Genomic DNA, 21,318 nt, shown 5'->3' with positions numbered 1-21,318 from the left:
AAAGTCTGTAATCTTTCTCTTAAAAAAAAAACAAACATTAGGCTAATGCAATTGATTCATTGCCCAACTAAGACTACCCCCCTACTTGCAACACAAAAGGCTCCAGTTCTACATTAAATGCAAATTGTTTCAGCTTTTTCTACTCTACTCTCTCACACTCTTTGATCTCCAAATCGTCATTTCTCTCTCTCTCCAAAACCTTTTATTTTATCGATATCATGTCTTCTCATGGGAGTGTCTCCTTTCAATGTACTTGTTTCCACTGAACCTCAGTACATGGAGGATGCTCGTCCCGAACCCCGAACACATGCATGGGCCGCATCCCGAAGTTGCTTCTTCCTTCAAATCAAACAAAGATTCGTCCCTTGTAGTGAGTCTCCAAGCTCAAACAAAAGAAATGCAATGACAATCTTGTCATTTGTGCTTGCAGCCATGAGGATGTTTTCTCTTCAATTCCAACCCGATTCCTTTAAAAGAGGAGAAGAAGGAATGTGATGAGAGATTGGGAGTTTTATCGAGCAACCTCAATCTTTAAGTCAAAGAAGTCATCTACCCGAGCAGTAATTCCTGAGCCGACCTCAGAGTTGCATAAGAAAAAGGACGGCAAGTGTAAGATCACTCATAGTGAGGATCGCTTGAAGTGCCGTTGTTTTGCCTACCATTAGATGAGTCATTTTTGCGGTAATTGTGAATGTCCCTAGAGTAAAACAGTAAAGTCTACTTCCAAGACTTTAATAAATACTCTTGAGACTCCAGATATTTCTTCTGTAATTTTATTCGAAGAATGTTTTGTTAATGCTAGCAATATTAATAATAGTCCCATTAGTAAAATTGTTTTTGGTCTGCATGATCTTTTAAAAGTCATTGGGTATGTAAATGGCCAAGATGTTACAGTTTTATTTGATAATGGTTCCACTCATAATTATTTCTTCTCCCTTCATGTAGGGATTGTGACTCCACGTAGTACTTGCTGACTAAGTTTATCATGTCTGATATGTAGAGGGCTCTACGGTGAATCACTGGGATCAAGTGATACCGGACTTGGATCTTTCAATTCAACAATATTGTTAGATCATGGATTTTCGACTTATGAGCCTTGACCATGTGGATCTCATTCTTGGTATGCGATGGTTCTTTGAAAAATACTTATTCTTATATATCGATTATAAAAATCATGTACTTTCTTTTGAGCTTGATGGTCGCTTCCAGGTAATCAAGGACTGTTTATACTCTAGGATCATAGAAAATACTGTACATATGATCTCAGCAACGGAGTTTATGCAAATTTTTTTCGATCCAATTGTTACTACTTATATTTGTTTTGTTGAAAAAGCTTAATCGTTTGATTATCAATGTAATTCAACTTTTTAAAATAATAATCTTAATATAAGTTCAAATGTAAGTGAGTATTTGGATTTGACATTACATGAGTATGTTGATGTTTTTCCGTTCAAGCTACCTGAGGAACTTTCCCCGCCTCGCGAAGTCTTAGACTATAAGATTGAAACTTTGCCAGGTAGCCATCTTATCTCTCGGTAGCCTTACAAGTTTACCTGAAAGGAGAGAATGGAATAGCTTGGTAACTTCAGGACTATTTGACTAAGGTTTATATTGAGTCAAGTCCCCATGGGGCGTGTGTGTCGTCCTCGCTAAAAAGTAGGATAACAATATGCACGTCTGTGTGGATTTCAAAGGTCTCAATAAGGTGATTATCAAGAATACATATTTGATGTTAAGGGTAGATAACCTTATAGATCCACTTTGTAGTGTGTGCTATTTCACCAAAATTAATCTAAGGTCCAGATACCATCGAATAGAGATAACTTCAGAGGATGTCTCGAAAACTGTATTTCGAACGTGGTATGGACAATATCATTTTGGTCCTACCTTTTTTTAATTGACCAAAGCTTCCGCAACTTTTCAACAGATGATGAATGATTTATTTCATCTATATCTTGGAAAGTGAATAGTTGTTTTATTGGATGACATAAGACGTTTACTCAAGGGTATCCGAAGTAAGAAGAAGCACCTTAGTCCGCCCATTGTTTGGACTAGTCAACTTAACCAATGTTTTCAAACATTGAAATGGCTTATTACTACTATATCAACGTTGTAGATTATTGATTCGAATAAACTTTTTGAGGTTTAAACGGATACAAATGATTATACTTTAGGTGTTGTCTTTTATCAGGATAGCCAACCTATGGCGTTTGAGAGTCGTAAGCTCGCAGATGTCGAAACACATTACACTACCCAAGAGAAGGAATTGTTGGTGGCGATACATGCACTTAAAATATGGTGTTATTATTTGTACGACGCTTGGACTATTATTTGGACGGACCATTACTCATTGAAATATCTATGTGATCAGCTTGATCTCTATGGCCGTAAGGCAAGATGGGCGTTTTGACATCAAAATTTGCTATAGGAAGGACGTAACTAATATGGTTGCAAATACTCTTAGTTAAATTCCTGAAGTCATTGCCTTATCCTTCTTCGAAATTTCAACTAATTTCTATCTTTTTCTTAAAGGTTGTTGCCAAATTGATCTTCACTTTGGTTAGATCTAGTAACTAGTTCAAGAGGGATCTAGTAGCTTAGGAAGCTTAGGCGGTCCTAACACCTGAAGGTTGGCTAGTGAGAGAAATATGGTGGAAAATTTATTCATTGGGAATGGATTACTTTTTAAACAAGGCAAAGAGTGTGTGCTCGATGTTTAGGATATCCATAAGAAATTTTATATAAGTGTCATGGTACATTGAGCATTGGACACCTTGGACTTTGGCCTTGATCACTTATTGTTTTTATTGGCTACATATTAAGACTATGGTTGAGTTTTATATGTGTGAGTGACCACAGTGTTAGCTTAACAAAGTTGAATGGCACATACAGGTCGGGATGTTGCATTCTTTACAAATCCCTAATGGAAAATGGAGTAGCATTTCTATGGATTTTGTAGTAGGATTGCCCTATACAAATTTGGAAAGAAAAAGAGTAAGTGTTTTGGGTTCTAAGTTCACTGGTAATTTTTGGCAAATGGTCTTCCAAAAACTGAAAACTCAATTATCCATGTTGTCCTCCAAACATCTAAAATTTTGATGGATAGAATGAACGAACGAATCAAAATATGGAGGATATGCTTCATGCTATGTCTCCCATAGACAATCTGATTGGGAGTGTTATCTTATTCAAATTGAGTTTCCTTATAACAGTGCTAAGCATTAGGCTATTGGTTATAGCCTGTTTATGCTTATGTACAGTTATGAGCAAAAACTATTGATGGCCATAAAGCATAGGGGGGTGAAAACATAGACTATAGTCAATTTTTTGCACGATATGCAAGTGATGTTGATGATTGTGTGGGAAAGCATTAAAACAGCCCAGGATCGTGCCTCATTTTATCGTACTCCTAGGGAGTTGTAGAAAGGCATATGGGTCTACCTTAAAGTTCCAAAGGACTTCGATTCAATGACTATCGACTAGTGCTATAAATTGTCTTCAAGGTATTGCAGTCCTTTCAAAATCACCAAGAAAATAAGCAGCATATCCTATGAGTTAGACTTAACTTTGGAAAGCCAGGTTCATCGTGTGTTCCACGTGAGTTGTTTGAAAGAACGACTGGGACAAGTTGAGCAAATTGTCTCGATTGAGAAAGTCTCGCAGCTTGAGGATACTACTTGTTACATTCCACTTAAAATAGAATTGGTTCTTGACCTTAGGACTAAAGGATCCCGTTGGATCATTTATTCAAAATACTTGGTTAAATGGAAAAACTGCCCGAAGGTGGAGGCTACGTGGCAGTCGATGGTCATGGTGGTTACGACGTAACTTAGTGAGAATGTACCAAGGGCTCTTCGGGGTTAGGGCATCTCAGTCATATAAATAGGACTCAAGACTGTATTGTGCACATACATTGTGTGATCACGACTCGTGGACTCTTAGCCCATTAGCGGATGCATCTGGACATCGGGATGGAGTGGGTTGGTAGTATGGAACGCCAATCCTTGGGATGTGGTTGTGGCCTGGAGTACTACTACCTCCTAGGCTCGGGGGTGAGCTAGTTTGGCTCTATGGCTAGAAGGCGAGTTTAATATTGAGTCCCTTTTATGGTAAGTTTGGCTTGCATCTTGTCTCGTGTACAAGTTGGATCCTAGGGGGACATTTCGATGTGATCATACAAACAATAGCCCTTGCTCTCTAAACTATAGCCAATAAAAATGTATTTTATTGCTTGTCATTGAGCTTTCCACAAAACTCTTTTGAAACATGTGCATAGACTATGCATCTAAACACTTGAAAGTAACAAATCTTGGATTTCTTGCCATGCCAAGCTTCAAATGGTGTGATCGTCTTTAGTGCTTTGGTGGATATATGGTTTAAGACATGATTCGCACACATTGAAAGCCCTGGAACCAAAACTTGTGTGTCAGCCCCTTGCTTTTAAGCATACAACGAGTCATTTCCATTATGTGTCTGATTTTTCCTTTTAGCAACACCATTTTGCTAAAGCATCATCCTAACAATGGCTTGATGCATGATGCCATTTTCAAGCAAAAATGTCTCAAAAGCACGAGACATGTATTACCCCCTTAATCCCCCACGCTCGCGCGCTCCCCCCCCCCCCCCCCCCTTTCCCCTTCCCCCGGGCCCCTTCTATCCCTACGAAGTATTCGCACCTTTAAGTGAGTTTCAATCTCAAGCTTTGCAACAAGATGTTTAAAATGCATTAACACATTAGATTTTGATTTCAGTCTATACACTCATATATACCGAGAGTAGTCATCAATAAAAGCAACAAAATAAAGATGACCCGCAAGTGCACATGTCCTTGTGGGACCACAAACGTAGGAGTGGATAAGTTGCATTCTCTGGACAGCATGCATTCTAGGATAGTTCTTGAAAGCAAACCTATGCATTTTGCCGAAAATACATCCTCACATGCATGGGGAGGTTCTTTGACTTTTTTGTGTCTTGGACAGCCTTGTTTGATGGCTGTCCCACATGAGCTTTTTGTTGATTTTTCACATTTTGCTTGACTTTCCCCTTGCCTTTGTTCTTTGAGAGCATAGCCACATCACCCGAACGCAATGCAACATTCTTCGGAGTTTGTTTCTCTTGTAGCAAAAGGCTTTTCAATTCCACAAATGTAAGGGATTGTTGCCTCCTTTCCCCCCTTCAAAGACAACATCAATGAGGTGTGGAATCCGAGATACAACACAGGAGGTGAGTTCAGTGTGATATTTACCATTTATGCATCCTAAATGACCTCATCAACATTAAGCAATTGCTCACGCAAATCTTGTATGTGTGAGAGGTGATTTGTCATACTGTCACCTTCATCCATATTTGCATCAACCATCTCTTTGCATAGATATAAGATATCCTAGCTTCATTACGTGCTGCAAACATACATTCTAGTACATCCCAAGCTGCTTTTGACTTCCTACAAGATCAAATATGCAAAATAATAGCTCTTTTTATTGACAAGGTAATCATATATAAGGGGTGTACATCCTTGGAGTTCCACCTCTATTGATCCTCTATAGGAGGGGGAGGGGGTGCAGCAGCACCAACACCAGCACCAATAGCCTACCCTCTAGCATAATGTTGAGGTGCAAGATCTCTTGGTTGCTGCAGATCATCAATGACATAGTCCCAAAAATCCTTTGCCACAAGAAGGTTACGCGCCATAAAACTCCATAGAGGGTAGTTGGTACCATCGAACTTGTCCTCTTGATAGAGGACATCAAGAATGTTGCTTTGGTTATTATGCCCTTGACATGCCATGCTACTAATGATGCACAAAAATCGGTAGCCAAATACTGAATGTTGAAGTATAGAATGTACTTTGCTGAGTTCCAAAAAAACCCACACGGGATTAGAATACAAGTACCAAAGTGTCACAATTCTTGACAAATGTGCCCAAGGTTGCACAAATCAGTACTCGGCCTACAATTTACAGCAATACACTATCGTACTGCACTTGCCTCGAAATGTGTGCCCAAAACGACAAATTACAGCAATTTAATGCTGAATCTCCTCAAAATTTGTTGCCAAATCTGACTCACATAGCAAGATAATGTTGTTGTAACACCTATTGTCTGCCTTGGAATATATGTCAAGCAAAAGCTTCAAATTTCTTCCTAAAATTTTAAAGAAATTGAAGAAATTTATACCCTACAATGTGAATTTCTGTCGAAATGTGGCATTGGGATATGTGCTAATAGTAACCAACATCTATAATTTGCCTCTAATGTGTGTTGGAGCCTCTAGACCAAAAAGCCCCAAATTTCTTGCACAAATCTCAAGGAAATTGTGCAATGCCAGTGTTCTCGGTGTCAAAGTAGAGATGGGCAAGATGGATGGGAAATTGCACAAATTTTTGAAGCCCCAAAATTCAAAAATTAAGGGTTTCGCATATTTTTTCTTCAAATCTGTAGAAAATGGTGGGTAGGGTTGAGAAAGTGGCACATAGGGTTAAGAAAACCACAAGCAAGGATGAGAGAGGTTACGAGTATAGGGTTGTGTGCAAGACTGCATATGGAATTGTGTGTAGGCTGAAAATAGCAATAGTTGCTTCTCCAAAACAATAGTTCTTCTTCCTTTGTCGGTTATGTGGACTTCGTATGGGTGATACTAGTTGAGCAGCGAGAAGACAGAACCCATGTGTCTAGCTCTGATACCAATTGTTGGAAATGCAGAAAGAGAGAGAGAGAGTGAACACAAGACAATGAGCAAGAGTAGGCCACACTCCCACACTCAAAAGATGCAAGTACTAGAATATTAGAATGAAAGTACAATAGGTCTTAAAGTAAGTTAGACCTATCCCTAACTCAATTGGAATTAAACTAACTCTAGTAGTGACAACTTATTAACTTAGTTGTGTCCATACCACACACTTAAACATCGGACACTCTTCATAATTGACCAATTCTAACACTACATAATCAATAGTTGATCATCGGCACGTATTTCAGTAGCACATTTTGTCCGGCTCTCCCTCTTCTCCATCCATGCAAGAGCTATCCTCTATTGCAAGGACCCTTCTAAATGAGTTACAAATAACCCTTCAACAATCTTGCAATATTTATTTTATTTTAAATCAAGAACAATCTGATTACAACTAAGCCATACTTGATGTTTTAAAAGAGAAACATCCATTAAGCCTTCATTTGGAGAAGATTCATCTGTATATAATGAATCATCAAGCATCTAAACAATCAACTGCAAATGGTTTATTTTTCACAGCTCCATCACAAAAAGAAGCACAATTATTGAACAAGGACTTTACAAACCTTTAGTAGGCCCTTTGATGGAGCTTCTTTGGGGTGCCCAAGAATGTAATCTTCTGCTGAACCACTTTGTGAAGCATATGTAGGTGGAAAATATCTTTGCATGACATCTAGCACAGCAGATGTTAAATGCTTTCTAGCATAATCTGAACCATAATCAGGTGGAATACATCTTTGCATAGACCAACCTAGACTGCTCCAGCTGAAGACTAGTCCTTGTCTGTGTTACTTTCCAAGTTGTAAATGCTTTCATGAAAAGCATGGATCTTTAGATGGCTTTTCTCAAGGTTCGAAGAAGCTGCTGGGAATATCTTCTTTCCTACAAATTTCTGACTTGAATATAATCAATCTTGCTACCAGTATCTGGTCAGTCAACCTTATTATTAGGTTGGGATTCTACATGCTGTGGTAAGGCTGAACTGGCAGTTAGTAGTGCTGTTCAAGTCATCCAAAACATATACACCTCCTGACACTTGTATGAAGACAGACAGAGAGGAGACAACTGCAGTCTCTTAATATATACAGGTCTTCCATGTTTTTTTATAAGAGAGAGGCCATCATATTTCAAGGAGAAGTGTTTCATGGTGCGGCAAAAGGAAGCCCCATTGTCCTACTAACAGCCAGGTTTTATTATTGGTGCTGTCATAAGGCATCATGTAAGTCCATTTCAAGATCTTGACAGAAGCCATTATGCAGGTCTGTCAGAAGGACTTGGGACTCAGGAGGCTATCAAATACCTCAGATAAAGCACCTGTAGGTGGTAATGTCCTGAACATGGGGAGTGTGCAACTAAAAAAAGTCTAGAGCTGCAGCGGTTTGTGGAGGACACCCACTGCAGGTGCCATATCCACAAGGAGGTTTGAAGTTCTAAAAGGGAACATCTTCATCAACCTGCATAGGCCACTATGAAGGCATTGTTTCTGTAATCAACAGGGTGCCTTTTCATACTGGACAGCTTAGAGGCCTGTTTTTCAGTGCATAGGACTGCTGTGGATTGAAAGGATGGAGGCAGCAGTCACCATACTTAAATAAGCTTCATTGTATCGTGTACTTCGGGGAATGCTTAATATTCATTAGTGCAAGGTGGTGGAGTTTCTCTATGTACAACTAAAAGCAAGTGGCATAGTTGCAAATATCAGCAGACATCACCATGCCGGTTGAGTAAAGAATGACATTTGGTATAGTCAAGAGTTGGTGAGGTTTTTCTACACTGCAGGTTTCGCGTAAAGCCTTGACAGAGATGCAATAGATCTAAAAGGGCTGCCATGGTACTTTAAATGAGGGGGGCATTGTATTGCCTCTTATTTTCAAGGTCTTACATCTTCATCTTTGCGAAATGAGGCTTTTTTTTTGAGAATATTGGAACCTGTAAGCTCTGTTGGGTTGCCACAAAAATGGGTGAGGGCTGCAATAGGCTAAACACATGTTATGTACAAAATCTGATGCTCTAGGGTTGGCATGGATGGGAAGAAGTTTGGACTCGCAATCATCTCATCAACTGCAACAGCATCCAAAGCACTAACTTTTTAGAATATTGATCAGCAGGGACAATGCATTACAAAGTACAAAGTAGAACGTCAAATTGAGAGCTAAGGCACAAAATCAAGGGCAATGAATTTCGTTGCATTTGGTAACATCAAGTGCGACATTAACCACTCTGATTTTCATGTGCATCAGCTTTATATGTGCATCATTTTGATACCCGAATCACTCAATGATAGCGAAATTCAAATGTATGTATATCCAAGGGGAACTAACAAAAAAGGTTTCCTCTACGGAGATAGTGATTCCATTTTATTTTCCTCTTCTTGTTGTCTAATGTACACTTGAGGAAGACTCCAAAATGGAAATCAAAATGGGAACAAAAATGGAAACAGAAATGATAATGTTTTAGAAGAGGGAGATAGAAACACCACATTATTAAGAGGTGGAAGAGAACATGCAAAGAGCGGGGGGAAAAAGAGAGAATGGAATGGGACATTTCTAAAGGATAGAAAGCAAAAGAGTATGGGTGTCTTAAAGGGATAGAAAGGTATAGGTTTAAGCATATGTTAATTTCCACAAATTTGCCACTTGGCATTCCGAATCCTAGTTGATGAGGGAGATGTCGAGGGAAACTTTTGGGATCCAAGGGGACATGCCATGTAGCATTGTTTTGGACAAGGAGAAATGCTTTTCCCTAGAGAAACATGTTTCGAGATTTCTCAAACTGTTTTGAAGTTTTAGGCACCTCCAATAGGCACTTTGGAGTGTTTCCAGCTTTTATGGTCTAATGATCTGGACCGTCTACAATACTTAGACCTTGGAATTGTTCATCTTGGCCTTGGTATCAAAGGTCTCCTTTTTTCTACAATGTGAGCGAAAGTAAGGATCAAGTACCAAGGTTAATTGTATTAACCCACTAGAAGGCAAGGACTTTGTGAATCCTTTATGTAGCATTGGTTAGCCCCATATATAGTGCTATGAACTGCTTATTAGATATTTAGCTAAGGTGGGGAAAGCTCCATGTTGGAGAGAGGAGAGAAAAAAAAGAGAGAACAGAGTGTGAGACCTTTTACAAAAAAAAAGAAGAGAGAGTGAGAAAACTCTTGTACCTACACCAAAGAAGAGAAAATAATGTGATAGATTGATGATGAAAGTACAAAGCTTAGGTCCCCTCATTATATAGGCTTGGGGCTTCCCCCAAATGTTTTTATTGTGAGGTATATTCACACATATAGAAAAATAACTAACAAACCCCCCTTTAGGTCATGGGTGGCTGAACCCATAACAAAAAATGCAAAATAAAAAGGGAAATGGAAAGGTCTTACCTCAAAGAGGCAGTGTATAATCTCCTACAATGATTCTAGAAAGAAGAGATGCAACACGAGGATGGTCATGACATGGCTTGTTGACAAGATCAAGGACCCATGGTAGGGCATGGTGTAGAGGTGCTCAAAGGCTGATCAAAATCCAATGTGGCTCAAAGGCATTGGGCATGGTGCAGAGGTGCATGTGCATAGCTCAAAGGTTGATCAAAAGCTAACATGCTTAGAGGCACTGGGCACATGACCAAAGGCCAAATACGTAGGTATAGCCTTTTGGCTCAACTTAGAGGTCATGCATAAAGTGGTTGCAAACCCCCCTTGAAACATTACTTCTAATAGAATAAGAAAACTGAAAATACAAATATTTTTGGATAAAAATCTGGAAAGTATCCCAAATAGAAAATGGATGTGTTGGAAAGGTCCTAACGCATGCATTAGCATGCTCAGTGTCTAATTTCAGGCTCATTATTTATTTATTTATTAATATTCAATTCAAAAATGCATATTGAAAGGATTCATCCTTGTCTAAAGGTTATGATTGAATATAAACATTAAGAGCCTCATGAGAAGTTGTAGGTGGCTCATTGGGCTTATTGTCAAATAGATATGAGCAATGGCATAGCAGTCGTGTCGTTTGTCCTATTGCTTTAATCAAGTTGATGACATGGTGAGCAAAAAAATAGAGTTAACCTTTAGAAATTAGGGGTCATTTTTAGAGCCAGCTTGATGATGTGGCATCCATGCAATATCTATGGACTAAAATAGGCGACAGGTCTGCCACCTATGGGCTTGAAACAGGCAACGGGTCTGGACATAGGAGACAAGCACATATATGTCAGCACTTGCTATGGTACTTCAACACAGCAAAGTAGCTAGACAAGCATGAAGATTAGGAAATTGATGCAATAGTTCACACTCAATAGGAAACCGAGCTGGGACAGGTCAATAGGTGAAGATGATAGACAAAGCACATTGGTGCAGAGAAGGACAACAAAGGGGCAAGCGTAAAATGTGTGACCTTCTTCTCCTTGTTCTTCTCCTTTAGCTTGAGCAACTGAAGCATTGCAAACAACAAAGAGACAGGTAAGAGATCTTGATGCTCTTATTCTTCTTTTAGGTATTGAGTTAAGGTAGGTGAAGTTCCATGCTGGAGAGAGAAGAGAAGAAAGAGAGAAGAGAGAGTGAGAGAACACTTGCACATACAGCAAGGAAGATAAAGTGATGTGATAGATTGATAGTGAAATTGCAAAGCTTAGGGCTTCATTATACAGGCCTAGGGCTTCCCCCAAACCTTTTGACCCTTATTTAATGTTGGGAGGTGTAAACGGTGTTCACATGTGGGGAAAAACAACTCATACTCTCTCATTCACAACATATTGGCTGCAGCGAGATGCTCGGGGAACCAAGATGACTGCACACGTCTCTCGGATAGAAATTACTTCTTAGAGGGAGCAGAGGATCGGCACCACATTGTAACCATAGAAGACGATATCCATGCAAATCTTTGCCATATATGAAGAAATGTTCTTTATCCATTATTAAACCAAAAGTAAAACCAAATGGAGCAAACCTACCAACATTGTATTTGTTAGTTTATAGGAAAATCTAGAAGTCTTTGGAGCTTCGATGCCATGCCAGCGATATGCACATAGGCAAGCTTGCTATACATACAAAAGAGCCTCCTTGACACCAAATAATTTGCCATGGATGCACATTCACACATTACCTTTATGCATACTCTCTTTGTGCCAAACTTCTAAAATGTATAGGTAAACATCACTAGTAAAATACTAGATACCAACGCATACGACATCCAATCAAAACAAATGTACAGTAACAAGTTTACCTTTAGATGAATAAGCATAAACATCACATTGTACAAGTCTTTGAACATAAACATTGTCTTGTTAAATAAATATGTACCTACCAAACAAGGAAAGGATCAATGGTTCTGCTCACGACAAGGCATAGGGAGCCAAAACCTACGAAGTTGGACCAGGATGATAGAGTATATGGTCAAGGGGCCACCTTGTTGCAAAGAAATCCTGAGATAATGTTGCCATTCTCTCCAAAAGCCTTGGAGAGTACTAGGCAACTAAGTTGCACTTGATCAAGATGCAGCTGCACCTGATCAAGATTCAATGTCAACTTGAGGGTGGAGGAATCATTTGCACAGGCAACCATATTGCCTACAAAGGCTCGTACCCAAATGGCAGCATCCAACCTCATCCATTTGGATAGCTCTGGCAAGTTCCACTTCCATGGCTCCATATTGAGATTTCATGTAGTAGGGGAGGCAATATGAGAGAGAAATGTTTTACCTTTCGGGAAGATTTTTTTTCAAAATGCAAGGAAATTCTTTGTGACTAAGAACCAACGAATTCCTTAGATATCCCTAGAGATTCCTGAGTCTCAAACTTGCTATACAAGACAGAGGTCTACTTGAAAATGGATGAAATACTAGCAATGTACATCTCACGGCTATCGAAGTCTGCATGACTCTGCATTTCTTATTTTATGCCACACGATTTAGTGCCTGGCCGGCTGCTCATCATTGTGGGCATACTTTTTGCTACTTAATATGTCAGAGAGAGAACCAGGGAGAGAGAAAGAGGAGAGAGAAAGAGGAGAGAGAAAGACTGCAGAGGAGAGAGAAAGACTGCAGGAAGAGAGAGAATAAGAGTGACGAGGAGAGAGAAAGACTAGATTTAGAGAGAGAAAGACAAGAAAGATGAGGAAGCCATAGAAGCTGTGAACAAGAAGGGAGGGAAAGACTGTAATTGTATTAATGTGTCAAAAAGATATGAAAAATTACATCTTTTCTCCTTTTATACCAATGTCAGTGTGACATGGCATATTATCAACATTTTTAACTATTCCCAGCTTCTTACAATCCATCCCTTCCCAAAAGTTTTTGTCCTAAAAAACAAACCTAGAAACAACTAGAAAGGAGATGAATAGAACAGAGTACTACTCTGTTTTACAGCTTTACAAATGGGAAATGAATGAAAAATGACCATTACAAGAGCTGAATTTGAAGAACGGAAGTAAGGCCCAACTATATACATGATTTGAAGTACTTCAGAAGCAAATGAAGCCATAAAATCTTCAACAAATAGTCCCAGAACAAAGTAGACAGTTTGCTGAATAAACAGTCCCTGCTGGACCAAATCTGCCATAACTTTTGATAGAAGTGTCCAAATGAGATGTACCATATATCTAAACGAAGCTCTTGAAGAGTACTTTAGGCCCATGTAGATAGCTTGATTCTGAAAATTAGGTACAATAAAAACTGTTCTAAAACAGCGTGCTGTCCTGAACCAATCTGCATCAATACTAGCTCCATAAGCAATAGGCTTCAGCCACCAATGTCTCCCTCAAGTATGGATACTCATCCAATATAGAATCAGGTCTCCAAGAAGCCTCTTCAGAGGGTAAACCTCTCCATTTGATCAAATATTCCACAATAGAGCGTGATCGAAGCTTCTTTTCGCGTTGACCTATAACAGCCTCTGGGATGTACTGAACAAGACCATCTTCATCAATAGGTGGCAGCTCATCAACTATATCCACTGGATCACCATAATAGGGCTTGAGCTGACTAACATGGAAGACGTTATGAATCTTTGTAGAAGAGGGAAGCTCTAGTTTGTATGCCAAATCTCCAATCCGTTTAAGGATCCTGTAAGGGCCATAAAACCTGTGGGCAAGCTTATTACTGGATCCATCTTTCAACGTAGAGTACTTGGATTTGGGCACCTTCAACAAAACCAGCTCTCCTTCTTGAAACTCTAAAGGCCTCCTCTTCTCATCAATATACATCTTCATTTGATCTTGAGCCTTCCTTAGATTCACCTTGCATTGTTGAAGAAAGGTCTGCATTCTTTCCAACTCTTCCTTCCCATGATGATTGATCTTTTCATTAAAGATGACTGTGGGTAAGGGCACCTTGTAACCATACAAAGCCTCAAAGGGTGAAACTCCTATGCTCGCATGAGTGGAATTGTTGTAAGCAAACTCAGCCAGGTGTAACCAAGAATCCCATGAGGTTTGGACATCATAGCAAAAATGGCGAAGATAAGTCTCCAACCATTTATTAACTCTCTCTGTCTGTCCATCAGTTTGGGGATGATAAGCCGTAGATGGAGCTAACTTAGTGCCCATAGATGTAAATACCGCTTGCTAGAAGTTACTCATAAACTTTGAGTCCCTATCATGGACAATCACCTGCGGTAATCCATGTAGTCTAAAAATATGCTCCATAAACTGATTGGCCATTGAGAAGCAGTAAACTGAATTTTTGTTGGGATAAAATGAGCTGCTTTGGTGAGTCTGTCAACCACCACATAAATACTATTCCACCCCTTCTTGGTAGTAGGTAAGCCAGTGATAAAGTCCATAGTAATATAAGTCCATTTACCCGTAGGAATAGGCAATGGTTGTAACAAACCTCCTGGCTTATGGGTGCTATCCTTATTTTGCTGACAAGGCATACACTTCATAACGAAGTCATTTACATCTTTCCACAGTCCTTTCCAATAAAAGCTCTTGCTGATCTTGTCATAAGTCTTGAAAACTCCCAAGTGTCCAGCTAAAGGCGAAGAATGTAACTCCTCTATAATTTTCCGCTTGAAAGAAGAAGTAGAGGGAATAACAATCTTGCCCTTCCACCAAATAAGACCATTTTTAAGCTGGTAATGCGAGTTTTCTTCCACAAGACCTTGCTGTAATTTCTGAAAGATTTGGCTGAATTCCTCATCTAAAAGATAGGCCTCCTGTAGTTCTTCAATCCAATCACTATGTAGTTCTGTCATGGCTGACACTTTGCAGGCCCACATACGAGAAAGAGAATTAGCCACTATGTTATCTTTACCCCTTGTATGAGTGATGTCAAAGTTATAATTCTGTAATGTAGCTACCCATCGTCGTTGCTTTGGAGTGAGATTTGACTGAGTAAGGAAATACTTGAGTACCCGATGATCACTATGTACTCTGAATCGGTTGCCATATAAGTAATGGTGCCATTTCTTGATTGCATGCAGGATAGACAACATTTCCTGGTCATAAACATTCATGGCCATCTCCTTATCTGTAAGCTTACGGCTCTCAAATGCAATTACTCCATGCTCCTGAAGCAAAACAGCCCCAATGCCACGGCCACTAACGTCACACTGTATAGTAAACTCTTTGGAGAAATCCGGGCATACTAGGATAGGAGCACAAGTAAGTAGTTCCTTTAACTGGTTAAAGCTGCTATCTGCAAGAGCATCCCAAAAGAAAGCCTCTTTCTTCAACCTGTCAGTCAAAGGAGCTGCAATTGCCGCATAATGCTTTATAAATCGGCGATAGAATGAAGATAGACCAAGAAATCCTCTAAGAGAGGTAGTAGTAGTAGGCGTTGGCCAATCTCTTATGCATTGCACCTTGGGATCAGCCTGTATTCCTTTTTCACTGACTATATGTCCCAAGTATTCCACTTCAGTCTGCATAAAAGAACATTTCTTCTCCTTAGCAAAAAGCCTATGATGTCTCAACACGTCAAAAACCTTCCTCATATGTGACAAATGATCCTGTAAAGTCTTGTTATAGATCAAAATGTCATCAAAGAACACCAAGACAAACTGAAAGAGAAAAGGTTGCAAAATCTTATTCATCAGGCTTTGAAAGGTAGCTGGAGCGTTTGTAAGCCCAAATGGCATCACCAAGAAATGATAGAGCCCACGATCAGTCCTAAAAGCAGTCTTGACTTCATCACCCTCTCTCATGCGAATCTGATGATATCCTAATCTCAAATCAATCTTCGTGAAGAATCGAGCCCCCTTAAGCTCATCAAGCAAATCATCAATCCTGGGTATAGGATACCTGTTCTTCACTGTTATCTTATTGAGATCCCTGTAGTCAATGCACATTCTGAAAGATCCATCTTTCTTTTTGACTAACAGGACTGGAGATGCATAAGGTGAAGAACTTGGTTCAATGAATCCCATTTCAAGAAGCTCTTTGATTTGCTTGGCTACTTCCTCTCGTTCGCATTTTGATAATCTGTAAGGTGGCTTATTGATTGTCTTTGAGTTGGGCTCCAAATCAATGGGGTGATCCACCAGTCTCTTAGGAGGCAATGAAGTAGGTACTTCAAACAAATCTCTATACTCCTCAAGAAGAGCTGTCAAGGCTGGATGGTTTGCTGAATTATTGGGCTGATCCTGTGTTTCTTTGTTCAAATGCAAAACAAATATCTCTGAGCGCTTCTTGTACTCTCTCTTGAGTTGTTGAATGGTGATAAGCTGAAAATCAGATCTACTAGGAATTCCCTGTAAATGGATGAGCTGTCCATTGAAGAAAAACTCCATATATAACTGTGAGAAATCCATAGTAATCCTGCCTAATGTCATCAACCAATCACAACCAAGTACAATATCTATGGGCCCCATTTCCAAAGTGATCAGGTTTACTTTGACTTCAAAATTTTCAGCCAACTGTAAAGAAACCTGTGGGCAAATCTGTGTGCTGATTTCCTCTTCACCATTAGCCACTTGTACTCTAATGGGCTGCCGTAAGTCTGTGGGAACACAATTCAACTTGTCCATAATGGACTTATTGACAAAACTGTGAGCACTGTCACTATCTATTAGAATGAGCATTGGCTTTCCACATATGCTTCCCTTCATACGAAGTGTATTAGGGCTCTTAGATCCCGTCCAAGCATCCATAGAGATAGAACAATTAGTGGCAGCAAGCGACTCATCACAAGATCCACCAGGATCAAACGGAACATCTCCACCTGGATCAAAAGGAAAAGAGTCGGCTGGATCATAAAAGTACTCCTGTCCACCGTCATCCTCAAAATCTTCATTTTCAGCATTGATTGTCACTGCATTAGCTTCATCTTTGTCATTTTCAAAGTCCTCAAAAACTAGCATACTCTGAAGCTTTGGCTTGACATTTTTGTATACACACTTTGAAGCCTGGTCAGGAGTATACTTTTCTCCACACTTGAAGGATAAGCCCTTGTCCTTCCTTTCCTTGTAAAGATCCATGGGAATAGATTTGGGATTTGTATTAGCTGAAGTGGACTTAGGCTTGTTGTCACCCTGCTTAAATTCAACCTTTGGACTGTTTGCTGTCCTGAAATTACTTTGAAGCCTAGAAGCATTGAATGGAGGATAAGTTGATACCCGTAAGCTCCCACTAGGCATATGATTGCTGCCATAAATGTTACCAACTTGTCCTTGCTTTAAAACAGTCCTTGGCTGTCCATAACTTGGCTGAAATGAAGACTCTTTCCTATACTTTCTTCCATAGCGCTCCGCAAGCTCAATAGCCTTGAAAAGTGAAATAGGATTTTGCGCCATAACATCAGCTGACAAAGATGGCTCTAAACCATACATAAACTTGTGAAGCTTGGCCTCATCACTGATGCTTTCCACATACATGGTCAAGTTGAGGAATTGGTTTGTATATTCTCTTACACTTAGGTCCCTTGGTTCCAAACCATACCATCTCCGTGCTAGCTTTTCTTTTTCAAGAGGCGAAACAAAGACTTCAGCCGTAAGTGCCTTGAAAGCTTCCCAATTCTCAATAAGTACATTTTCTTTCTTGATATACCTCCATCAAGTATGGGCAAATCCTTCTAAGTGCAAGGAAGCAAAGTGAATCTTCATATCATTAGTTTTAGGATATATATCAAAGTAAGACTCCATCGTAGAGGTCCATTCCTCTAATTCTGATGGTGAAGATGACTGGCCATTGAATTTGGCTAAAACAATTTTGTGCTTGAATTCTCTATCATGAAAGGGTTGCTGTCCCAAAATTGGCTGATCAGGATTTCCAAGTACAGAACCTCCAAATTGAGACTGAAATCTTCCAACAAGTGGCTGAGAATTACCATGTAATCTTCCTGTTGGTAAAGTACCCCTGGAATTTTGAGTATGCAGTCCAAAAGCTTGAGTATTGGCCCCATTCAAATTGCCCAAATAGTCATCATGCCTTTGTGAAGCTTCTCCTACTTCATACTGACTATTTGGAATGCCTCTTCTTCCAATGATCCCATTTCCATGACCATTCTAGTTAGATGGCTGAAGTGGGACTAAAGGGCCATTGTTTGAACAAGCCTTCTCATTAACTTCCTTTGATGCCATTTGCAACTGCATAAATTTAACAATTTGTGCCATGAGTTGTTCGTTGGATTCTACCAACTTATCAATAGAAGCCTTGGTCTGATCAGTAGATTGAACCATTTGCTCCATTCTTGACAAGATGGCCTCATGTCGTTCCCTATGTCTTTGTTCATGGGCACGCAAAGTATTGTTGAGCAAACTGACTTCTCCTTGTTGTTGAAGCTCTTCAGGGTTCTCTTGAAGTGTGCTATCCATCATGGAATCCCTGATTTGCTGAGCATAATCCTCCTGGACCTTATTTTTGCATTTATGTCCTGCCATACTAGTGCAGTCCTGCAGTACCCCCTGTCAGTAAAACGGCTATAACTTTGGCTAGAAAGCTCCAATTTCAGAAATTTTTTGTGCGAATCGAAGCTAACAATGCCCTCTTCGAGATGAGCTATAGCACGCTATAACAGGTTTAGGACAAAAAATTCTGTAGCTGGATTTCAGAGTCTGAACTGTCCAGTCCTGCATCCTGTCTAGACCTGTAAGTGCCCTGTTTTGACCTTGTAATGCAAGATAGTAACCCCAAATGGCTACCAAACCCTGCAAAGGGGTATATAGGACCTATGGATACCCTATAGTACCTGCACCTGTGCTTCAGCAATGAAGGGTGTACCTGTATCCACCTGTAAATACCCTGAAGTGACCTGTAAATTCCCTGTTTTACCCTGTTTTGGTCCTGTAGGTACTTGAGTCTTTGGAAAGTCTTCAATCTTCAATCCTCCACTCACTGTACCTGTGCGAGGGATAAAACAGCATGACAGGCTCCCTACACGGGCTCCGAATCACCGGGAAGTGGGCAAAGTTCCCCCCGGGTCGGTTGGTTGCACCCCTTCGGGATCTTCGATAGTGAGGGAGGGTCACCTCTCTTTTGTCCCACTATCTCCCCCGGCATCCATCTTTTTCCTCCGTGGGAATATCAACATGACAGAGGCTAGTGTGCTAAGCAATCGGCATGATATGCAATTCAGACATATTCATTCAGCCTTTCATGAGATGCAATTGATTGAGATAAGAAAAATTGAGATGGGAGAAGGGTCTTACCTATGCAATTCAGCGACTCATTGATTGCTAGTACTTACCCTTTTACAATATTTCAGCTTGGGTGAGAGAAATTCAACAAAACAAATCAAGGTTATGCATCAAGCTGATCAAATGATACCTATGATGAGTAATGGTTTGAATCAAAATGGAATTCAATGAAATAGGCTGAAATTGAGGAAAATTAACACTAATCTCTGATCTATTGATCAATCCAGTGAATTAATTGATCAATAACCTCTCATCAATAAGTGGAAAGGCCATTAGCAATAGGATTATTGAGAGATTTCAGAGATTAGTAAAAGAGAAATACCTCCATTACGCTTGAAAAATATGATGGATGTCAGCTTCAACCCCGTTGATGTAAAAGTTCTTCATAATCCATCATAAATCCATCATAAAGCTTGAAATCTCCATGAAATCAGTCCATACATACTTCAATATGATGAAATCCTTGAAGAATCAATGCTCCAGCCTTGCTTGAACACTTGAACCTCAAAGATTCAAGCTCCTTGATGAAAAGCCCCAAAATAATCCTTCCATTTGAGCTTCAAAGTCATGCACGGGCTGAAATCTCTTCAATGTCTTCAATCTTGAAGTCTATCCAGCTTGTACTTAGCTTTAGAGAAGCCTTGAAGGTCGGGGAAGTCCAAAATTTAAAGAAATTTGAGTTTCCAGGTCTGTGGCTATGGCTGCCTTGTTGTATATTAGGGTTTTGAGCAAAGGAATGGCTGATCAGAGTTCTCCTATAGCTGAAAATTGTTGTACACAAGTGTTTGATGAAGCCTTCAAAACCTTTGATCAATGAGCTGAAGATTTGGAGCAGACTGAGCAGAGAGGAGCAGGAAACTTAGCGCAATTTTCGGCGCAATTTTCGGGCTATTTCTGGGCTGAAAATCTGCAGCATGCATCAACTATGGTACTCCTCCTAAAGCTTAGGCAACAAAGAACCTTTGCCCCATGCTTTGGTAAATAGATGTTTAGCATAGAGAGATATTTGAAGAGATTCTTGACAACCACCATGAAAGCTTCAGCCAAAAGCTTGAAGGAGAGAGAAGAGAAGCTCTCTTTTGAAAAGTAACTGTAGTTTAGTCTCTAACTAAGCCCGGTTAACCATCCTTTACCCTAGTTACCTCCATTTTTGCATGAAATTTGATGACGTCCAGCCATTTAAGTCTTTACCCGCCATATCTGACCTTGGATATCTCCAGATGTTGTCTCTTGCTAACTGTAGGTGTCCTAAAGCACTCCACTAGTCACTGTCTTGTACCATTTTTGTCTGAAATTGGTTTTGGAATAGGAAAATGGGACTGAAAATGGAAGAAAATAATGGATCAAAGACTCAAGCTCTAATACCACTTGTCAGAGAGAGAACTAGGGAGAGAGAAAGAGGAGAGAGAAAGACTGCTGAGGAGAGAGAAAGACTGCAGGAAGAGAGAGAATAAGAGTGACGAGGAGAGAGAAAGACTAGATTTAGAGAGAGAAAGACAAGAAAGATGAGGAAGCCATAGAAGCTGTGAACAAGAAGGGAGAGAAAGACTGTAATTGTATTAATGTGTCAAAAAGATATGAAAAATTACATATATGGATTCCATTTTTCAAACATATTCTCTTTGACTCCTTATATTCTTTGTATTGTTCCTTTCTGTTCATTGTGTTCTTGCAGTCTGTCACACCAGTGTCCCTTTGCTTTCATTGCTGCTCACTTTTTTAGCATGGTATCAGAGCCTATTGCACTTGGCTTTGGTGCTTCCTGCTATTTGTGACTGCTGTTGTTTTCAGGTTTGATTATGCATAGACTGCACCAACCAGCCTTTATTTGCTGCTGATCCCTCTTCAGCTGTGTTCCCTCTCTGGCTGTGATTGCATCTATGTGAGGCAGCTGTGATCCCTCTCTAGCTGTGATTGCATCTATGTGAGGCAGCAGTTTTAAGCACCATGCAACCAACTTTCAGCCCATATTTTTGCAGCCTCTCCCTGCATTTTGCAGTCCCAGCTTGGATTTTGCTGTTTTTG

General features: G+C 39.9%; 1 protein-coding gene across 12 annotated transcripts in view; it reads left to right on the top strand.

The window, feature by feature from the left end:
• Window positions 1-21,318, top strand: part of LOC148012533 (uncharacterized) — a 156,147-nt gene that overhangs the window by 104,337 nt on the left and 30,492 nt on the right. For 5 of the 12 annotated variants that reach the window (XM_087669378.1, XM_087669377.1, XM_087669374.1 and 2 more), the window contains one exon: window positions 1,001-1,120. The exons of the other annotated variants lie outside the window; for them this stretch is intronic. In XM_087669378.1, coding sequence (XP_087525504.1) covers window positions 1,103-1,120 — 18 coding nt within the window. In that variant the 5' untranslated portion in view covers window positions 1,001-1,102. The remainder of the gene's footprint in view (window positions 1-1,000; window positions 1,121-21,318) is intronic. 12 annotated transcript variants of the gene reach the window in all.

The sequence above is a fragment of the Lygodium microphyllum genome, chromosome 27, assembly GCF_053477565.2.
Source record: "Lygodium microphyllum isolate KBCC chromosome 27, Lygodium_microphyllum_v1.1.10, whole genome shotgun sequence".
In the NCBI taxonomy this organism is placed as follows: Eukaryota; Viridiplantae; Streptophyta; class Polypodiopsida; order Schizaeales; family Lygodiaceae; genus Lygodium; species Lygodium microphyllum.
This window is presented reverse-complemented; position numbering and strand designations above follow the sequence as displayed.